This window comes from Brassica rapa, chromosome A06 (assembly GCF_000309985.2).
Source record: "Brassica rapa cultivar Chiifu-401-42 chromosome A06, CAAS_Brap_v3.01, whole genome shotgun sequence".
NCBI lineage: Eukaryota > Viridiplantae > Streptophyta > Magnoliopsida > Brassicales > Brassicaceae > Brassica > Brassica rapa.
The window spans coordinates 2,311,554-2,321,003 of record NC_024800.2 but is presented as its reverse complement, the minus strand read 5'-3'; the positions used below and the strand labels follow the sequence as shown (position 1 = coordinate 2,321,003).

General features: G+C 39.7%; 1 protein-coding gene across 1 annotated transcript; it reads left to right on the top strand.

Annotated features, from left to right (window-relative positions):
* Positions 1-840: 840 nt before the first annotated feature.
* On the top strand, positions 841-1,794 carry LOC103871406 (UDP-glycosyltransferase 79B4-like). Its single transcript, XM_033272828.1, has one exon. It carries the CDS (start codon positions 841-843, stop codon positions 1,792-1,794), a length of 954 nt encoding a protein of 317 aa, XP_033128719.1.
* The last annotated feature ends 7,656 nt before the right edge of the window (positions 1,795-9,450 follow it).

The window sequence follows — 9,450 nt, the reverse complement described above, 5'->3', positions numbered from 1 at the left end:
TACCTTTCGTATTTTGAGAAATCGATAGTAACATTACCATCAATAACATGATCAATACATAAACTTTTTGCTTGTTCTCAAACATTGTTTAGTTTTTATTTATTTTGTGGTTACTACTATGACATTTTCTTGATATTTATAAATGTCTATGATCATGAATTTTCTAGTAAATGAGATATGAGGTGATTTTATTTGATTTTTTTACATATATGTACTAGCAATTTTAACCATCTTACCTCTATTAGAAAAGAATACAACGTATAACGCCAAATTAACAAGTGTACTATAAAATGGTACAAAATATATTACATTAACAAGTTACATGTGTTTATTATTATATTGGTATATCAATTGATTTAACTTTAGTAACATTATGTATATGGTTTATTTTATTTTTGAAACTATAAATTACAATTTTTAAAAGTCAAAATATTTCATATATATTAATTGAGGAACATTGGGAAGAGACTAGCTTTTGTTTTGTAAGTAATTACAACTGAACGAGCTGACTCGTCAAACTGTAAGGCTCTCTCACACTTATAATGTCACTGAAATCCCTTAGCCTAACCAATACATTCATTAACAAATGGCATATCCAATCCACCTACCACGACCACCAAACCTAAGTAATCCTAATTAATAATGGCAATTAACGTTAAAAACGAGTAAATTACTAGATATATCCAGTCCACCAACCAGACCACCTAACCTAACTAATCCTAATCAATACATTCTTTAACAAATGGCATATTCAATCCATCATAAAATAAGTGACATAGCTTCTATAATTCGAGGGGAAAAGGTTCAAAACAAATTTCTTCTTTTTCCTCTCCTGAGAAAATGGGGTCAAAGTTTCATGCATTTATGTACCCCTATTTTGCTTTTGGTCATATGATCCCATATCTTCATCTAGCCAACAAACTAGCTGAGAAAGGTCATTACATAACTTTCTTGCTTCCCAAGAAAGCTCAGAAACATCTCGAATCTCTCAATCTTTTCCCAGAGAGCATTTTCTTCCACCCTATCACTCTTCCTCCTGTTGAAGGTCTGCCCGTTGGTGCAGAGACAGCCTCAGACCTCCCACCAAACCTGACTGGGAAAGTCATATCCGATGCCATGGATCTCTTACGCGATCAAATCGAAGCAAAGGTTTGTGCTCTGAAACCAGACCTAATCTTTTTCGATTTAACTCCTTGGGTTCCAGAAATGGCGAAAGAGTTTGGAGTCAAGAGTGTGAGTTACCAGATCGTATCTGCAGCTTGTGTAGCTATTGCTCTTGCACCTGGTGTTGAATTAGGGTTTCCTCAACCATCGGGGTTACGTGGGCACGACGCTAACCTCTATTCTATCTTCATGAACTCCCACAAACGTGTTTTTAGCCGGATCATTACAGGGATTAAGAACTGTGACGTAGTTTCCATTAGGACATGCGCGGAAATCGAGGGTAAATATTGCAGTTTCATCGAGAGAGAATGTCAGAGAAAAGTTTTCTTGACCGGTCCAATGTTCCTTGAGGCGGAAGAAAATAGTGTTAGACCACTAGAAGACCAATGGAACCGCTGGTTGAACGGATTCGAACCTGGCTCGGTAGTGTTTTGTGCTTTGGGCAGCCAAACCATTTTAGAGAAAGATCAGTTTCAAGAACTCTGTTTAGGAATGGAGCTAACTGGTTTACCATTTCTTGTAGCGGTTAAACCGCCAAGAGGCGCATCAACGATTCAAGAAGCGTTACCACAAGGGTTCGAAGAACGGGTTAAAGGGCGTGGTATCGTTTGTGGAGGGTGGGTGTGTTAGGCAATAAGTATATATCTATAGGACCTCCTTGTAATTAGTATAGAATACTAAATACCCTACTTGTATAATGTATAAATACCTTCTACGGTTGTTAATAAAGAATCAATTCAGCCTCTAATCTTATATGGTATCAGAGCTAGCATTAACCCTAAGCTAAGCCGCCATCTCTATTGTTCAAATTTTTCCTTTTCTCTTCGGCGACCATGCCTCCCACCGATGAAACTCAAACCTTTAACCATGAAACAATCGAGATCTCAACCACGAAACGCCTTCTCAACGTCAACATGACGAACGTGACTAAACTCACCTCCTCTAACTTCCTCATGTGGAGCCGTCAGGTCCACGCTTTACTTGATGGCTACGATTTGGCTGGTCACATAGATGGATCAGCTATCGTTCCACCACCTACAATCACTACAGATGAGGGAATCGTTCCCAACAATGAATTCACTCTTTGGAAACGTCAAGATCGGCTCATTTACAGTGGTCTCCTCGGTGCAATCACCCCTACCATCCAGCCCATACTCTCCACCACGACAACATCAGCTGAGATCTGGACGACCTTGAACTCGACATACGCAAAGCCCACACGCGGGCACATCAAACAAGTTCGACAGCAACTTGACAATTGGACGAAAGGAACCAAGTCTATCAATGACTATTTCCAAGGTCTTACGACGAGGTTCGATCAGCTTGCACTTCTTGGGAAGCCAATGGACCATGAAGACCAGATTGAGCGGGTACTTGGTGGTCTTCCGGATGACTACAAGACTCTTGTTGACCAAGTTGAGAGCCGTGATACAGCTCCTTCTCTCTCAGAACTCCATGAGAAGCTGATCAACCAGGAAGCAAAGCTTCAGACAGCGACAACACAGGTCTCCTCTGCTCCTGTTACGGCGAACTTCACCAACTACAAGGGACTGTCCAGTCACAACAACAAACATAATGGTGGACGTCGTGGTGGCTATCAAGGCCGTGGAAATCAGAACTGGCAACAACAACAGTTCACGCACACTGCTTCTCAGGGTCAAGGTCGTGGCTACCAAGGACGTTGTCAAATTTGCTCCGTGTATGGTCACAGCGCTCGTCGCTGCCCTCAGATGCCTCAGTCAGGAGCTTCTTATGCGCTTCAAACACCACCGTCTCAGGCCTCAGTCCCATGGCAGCCGCGCGCCAACTTTGTTACAGCGTCGCCTTACAACGTCGCTCCCTGGATCCTTGACAGCGGAGCCACGCACCATCTCACGTCTGATCTCCAGAACCTGTCGCTCCACCAACCTTACAATGGAAGTGAAGCGGTCTCCATTGCCGATGGCTCGAGTTTACCAATAACTCACACTGGTTCTGCATCTATCTCTACATCATCTAAGTCTCTTAAGCTTAATGATATACTCTGTGTTCCTACTGTTAGCAAGAATCTTGTCTCGGTTTATCGGTTGTGTAATGCTAACAAGGTATCGGTTGAATTCTTTCCTGCTCATTTTCAGGTGAAGGATCTCAGCTCGGGGGCGAAGTTGCTTCAAGGCCGCACGAGGGATGAACTGTATGAGTGGCCCATGCCTACCCGCAACCCTACAGCTTTTGCTACCTACCCTGATACGAAAGCAACCTTAACCCAGTGGCATCATCGGCTTGGGCACCCATCTTCATCCACTCTCAAATTTGTTGTTTCCAAGTTTTCTTTACCTTGTTTAAACACTTCTAGTGCTTTTCCTTGCAATGATTGCCTTCTCAATAAAACTCATAAACTTCCTTTTCATCAAAGTACAATTGTTTCAACAAAACCTCTCCAATATCTTTTCTCGGATGTATGGCAATCTCCGATCACTTCTTCTCAAAACCAGAAATACTACCTTGTCCTAGTTGATCATTACACACGTTATACGTGGTTCTTCCCCCTCAAAGCCAAATCAGATGTCAAAAATATCTTCATCCAGTTCAAACCCCTTGTGGAAACACGATTTCAAACCAAAATCATACACCTCTACTCCGATAATGGAGGAGAATTTCTCGCCCTCAGACCATTCCTTGCTGCCCAAGGTATCTCTCACCTGACCACTCCACCCCATACTCCAGAACACAATGGTTTGTCGGAAAGAAAACATCGACACATTGTTGAGACTGGTCTCTCCCTCTTATCCACCGCCAAAATGCCTCTCACTCTCTGGCCGGAAGCTTTTGCCACTGCTGTGTTTCTCATTAACCGTCTGACCACACCCATACTCTCAAACCAATCACCCTTCCAGAAACTATTCCAAACTGAACCCAACTATCAGAAACTGAGAACTTTTGGTTGCTTATGTTATCCCTGGCTACGACCGTATGCTCCTAACAAGCTTGAAAACCGATCCACTCCATGTGTGTTCATAGGGTATTCCCTCACACAGAGTGCGTATCAATGCCTTGATCCAACTACTGGCCGCGTATATACTTCGCGCCACGTCCGGTTTAATGAAACCAACTTCCCATACCAAAACCGCAACCCACAACCATACCTGAGACCACAAACCCATCTTACTCCTATCCTCCTCACACCACGATCAACCTCACCCCGTCACTCATACAGTCTCTGTCACCGGCTGCGAACACTACGCCTGCGAACTCTGATTCCTCACCGAGTGTTGCGACAACACCGTTGGCACCATCAACAACTCAGCTGGAAGTCTCAAGTGGAACAGCAAATGAGGAACCATCACCTGTAGTCGCAGAAGTGACGACCACAGCCACCACTTCGCAGACCAACGAGCAGCCTCGACATTCTATGACCACAAGGTCACAGAATAATATTGTCAAACCTGCAACCAAGTACAATCTCAACGTCAATCTTGAGTCCGACCCTCATTGGATACCGACTACTTGGCAACAAGCACTCAAACATCCAAAATGGCGTGCTGCGATGTTAGCTGAAATAAACTCTCAGCTTGACAATCGTACATGGGATCTGAAAGCTGTCACAGAGAACATGAACATTGTAGGTTGCCGGTGGATTTTCACGGTCAAATATAAGCCAAATGGGGACATTGATCGTTACAAGGCAAGGCTTGTGGCTAAAGGTTACAATCAGCAACCTGGGATAGACTTCACTGAAACCTACAGCCCTGTTATAAAGTCGACAACCATCCGTCTGGTTCTTGGCTTAGCCGTGAACAAGGACTGGCCGGTTCGACAAATCGATGTCAACACGGCATTCTTACAAGGCACACTTAATGAAGAAGTTTTCATGTGTCAGCCTCCTGGTTTCATCGACTCTGACAGGCCGACTCATGTCTGTAAGCTCAGGAAGGCCATTTATGGTCTCAAACAAGCACCACGTGCTTAGTACTCTGAACTTCATCGCTATCTCATCTCCTCCGGGTTTCGAAACTCTCTTGCAGATACGTCCCTGTTTGTATACAGACAAGGACAAGACTTTGTTTATGTGCTGGTCTACGTCGATGATATTCTGGTCACAGGTACCTCACCCCATCTCATACAGAGTGTGATTCAGAATCTGGCTCGCAAATTCTCGATTAAGGATATGGGAGACTTAAGTTACTTTCTTGGTGTTGAAGCTACAAGGACCAAGCATGGCTTACATCTCAAACAGAAGAAGTACATCACGGATCTTCTGACCAAAACGGATATGCTTCATGCCAAACCCGTCTCTACCCCAATGGCGTCATCTCCAAAGCTCTCTCTCCGGTCTGGTACTCCTTTAACAGAACCTCATGAGTACAGGAAGATTGTGGGTAGTTTACAATACCTTGCTCTCACAAGACCAGATATTTCCTACGCGGTGAACCGGCTGTCGCAATTCATGCACCAGCCAACGACGGATCACTGGCAAGCGGTCAAGAGAGTCCTACGCTATCTCTCAGGCACGCTACATCATGGTATCTTCCTCCGCAAGCAACACCAGCCGCATCTCCATGCCTTTTCCGACGCAGACTGGGCAGGAGACTCTGATGACTATGTCTCCACAAATGGCTACATCATTTATTTGGGCAGTCAACCTGTGTCTTGGACATCACGCAAACAGCAAGGGGTGGCTCGATCATCCACAGAAGCTGAATATAGAGCCGTTGCCAATGCCGCTGCAGAGTTGCGTTGGATTTGTTCACTCCTCACCGAACTTGGCGTCTCTATTCCATCAGCACCTACGGTCTACTGCGACAATGTTGGCGCGACATATCTCTGTGCGAATCCGGTCTTTCATTCAAGAATGAAACACATAGCAATTGATTTTCATTTTGTGCGGGGACAGGTTCAGAATGGCTTGCTCCGCGTCACTCATGTCTCCACGCACGATCAGTTGGCGGATGGACTCACCAAACCTCTTCCTCGGACGATGTTTCAGAACTTATGCAACAAGATTGGTGTTACTACAGTCCCACCATCTTGAGGGGGCGTGTTAGGCAATAAGTATATATCTATAGGACCTCCTTGTAATTAGTATAGAATACTAAATACCCTACTTGTATAATGTATAAATACCTTCTACGGTTGTTAATAAAGAATCAATTCAGCCTCTAATCTTATAGGGTGGAACAACCTTTGATATTGTCTCATCAATCAGTTGGTTGCTTTGTTAACCATTGTGGATCCGGTTCAATGTGGGAATCTTTGGTTAGTGATTGTCAGATTGTGTTTATTCCTCAATCAGGTGATCAAGTTCTTACCACAAAATTGTTGAGTGAAGAGTTCGAAGTTTCTGTGGAAGTGCAAAGAGAAGATTCTGGATGGTTCTCCAAAGAGAGCTTGAGAGATGCAGTTAAATCTGTGATGGATAAAGACAGTGAGATTGGGAATATAGTGAAGAGGAATCATATGAAACTGAGAGAGACTTTGGCTTGTCCGGGATTGTTGAGTGGTTACGCTGATAAGTTTGTTGAAGCATTGGAGAATGAAGTCAGCAAAACAAGTTATTCTTCTTGAATTATATACTATGTTTTTTTTCCCCGAACATTGATTGGGTTGTTTTATATTATTCTCTTGGTTTTTATCTGAGATCATCCACGAGCATCTTTATAAGCTTAGTTTCAGTTATTCTTAGTTTAGCTTCAAAGTTGTTGGTAACGATCCGTTAAGCTTTAGATTCCAAAGCTCTAATAAAAATACTTGACTGTTCTTAAATAGACACTCAATGTATTCTCCTTTTTTTTTTTACCTATAAAATAGAGATGTGTTTTTTTTTTCAATATATTCCTCTATCTTTACTTCTAAAAATAATGTTCTCAAAAGATTCTATTTTAGTTTTACAAAAAATAGTATTTATTAATGAAAGTTGATAATTAATCCTATTTACTTTAAACTTTTACAAAATTTTCATAAAATAATGACTTTGTTTAAACTAAAGTTTCCTTGAAAAACTATTATGTAAATAAAAAGTGTGATTATATTTTTATAAAAACTGCATTCTTCTAAAAATAGTTCTTTTGGTTATAACTATAAAATTTTAAAGTTAAAACTATTTTAAAAATAAAATAAAAAGTATAACTCTACAATAGAGAATTCATATTTTTTTCCTCTATCTTTAGATCTATCTTTACAGGAATGTAAAAAATAGATTAAAGCACCTTTTCTTTTATTATAGCATTTAGATAAAAATGACAATGAGCTAGACATGCTCCTAAGAATTAAAATCCTCCAAAGTTTAGATGAGCAAAATGATTGTGGATGCCCACATTTACGGATGTTGAAAGGGGTAATTACTCATAGGTTAAACTAAAACTATAAAATGATAGACAATGTTTCATCCTTCTAAAATTAATTGGGCTAAAGATGGGTAATATATTTGTAAGTGGTTACATGAGACAAATTGGACATTAAGATCCAAAGTTATTTCATTTTTTTCGTAATAAGCAGAGATGCTCATACCACCGCAGTTGTCTGGAGTTGAACACATTAAATATCAATTATTGAACCTTTGGTGCTTTCACAAAACATAAATTCAGTGTTATCATCTTTGTAGTTCTTTCGCAACTGGAGACAAATATAGACTGGATACAAGTATAAGAAGAGTCACCGGCTATGAGCAAGATTTGGTTTTATGGGGAATCTAGTATACAGCTAAAGTTTTTTGTTCGTAAAAGCGGATTGTCGGAAGAGTTGTATGCTTAAGGTGGATATTCGGAAGGCCTTTGATACGGTCTATTGGAATTTTGTGCTGAATATTTTGAAATCTCAGGGGTTTCTGCCTCTGTTTATTACATGGATCAGAGAATGCACCTCCTCTCCTTGGTTTTCAGTTGTGATCAATGGTGAGCTAGCTGGATTTTTTGCAAGAAAGAAAGGACTTTGCCAAGGCGGTTCATTCTCTCTGTATTGTTTATCATGGTGATGAAGGGACTGTCTAGAAGGCTTGAGCTCATGGCTGATGCAGGCTCCATCAGATTGCACCCACAATGTTCAACTCCAAAGATCACACATTTTATCTTTCAGATGACTTATTGGTATTATCAGACGAATCAAATTTCATATATTGATCTTAGTTTTCGCATCTCGAAGGCATTAGTTATGTATTGTGACAATATCAGTTCACTTCATCTCTCTCACAATCCACAAACACCAACATACTAACCATATTGAAATAGATATTCATTTTGATCAAGATAAAATAGCTATGTGATAAGTTTGGGTACTACATATACCTTCTTCACACCAGTTTGTAGATATCTTCATGAAATATCTTCTTTCAATATTTTAATGATTTTCGACTAATCTTACTATCTTCAGCCGGATGATGTAATTCTAGAAGTTGATAGAATATAGATATTATGTTAGTAACAACTTTGTTTCTATATTGTTTTGTACTATTTGACTCCCTTATTTTTGTGTAACAAACTTGGCTATTAACTCTCGTAAATAAGACTGCAAGGTCTTTTTAAAAAGATCTATGTTGTATTAGTTATTTTATTCCGGTCTAACTATCCAGACCACCTCTAGTTTGAGTAATAGAATAAGTTTTCGATATCAAAAAAAAAACTCTCGTTAATAAATAAGAATGTTATCCTCAAGAGATATTAATCAAATTTCATATATTGATCTAGCTATTGTTTTTAGAATTTTAAAAAAAAAATATATATAATTCTGAATTTCCTAAACCGAGTGCAACTTTAGTCTTGTAAAACGCATTTTGTAATCAAAAGTTAATCAGATCAGTCTGTCTTAACATTTTAGAAACTATTAGTTTATAGATGCAAAACAGCTCATTTTCACATAATGTGCCCATTTAGACCTCTAATTTCAAGTCCGTTTTAACATTATTAAGTCTGCTAATTCGAATGTGTTTGTTATTGTATGTAAATCATAGATTCATCTATCTAGATTCACATTCAGACAGGGACGTCCCTAGAGTTATGGAGACCATCAACAAAAAAGAAATTGGGGGCCTATCTAATTGTGGATTTATTTTATTTTTAATGTTTCTTTATTAATATTATTTTTGTTTTTTCACTGACATATTAGTAATGGACTGAATTTAATTCATTTTGACATTGGTATATTTTTTTACTTTACAAAACAGTAAAATCCAAAATTATTTATAAAAATTATAATAAAACTTTTAAAAATGGAGGTCTTAAAAAAAGGGGGCCCTAAGCCAATGCTTCAGTTGGCTGTGCCAAGGGACGCCCCTGCATTCAGATCTCAGCATAACTTCAGTTTAAACAAATGAAT

Coding starts and splice junctions, on each gene's coding strand:
- LOC103871406 (XM_033272828.1), top strand. CDS start 841: ATGGGGTCAAAGTTTCATGCATTTATGTACCCCTATTTTGCTTTTGGT.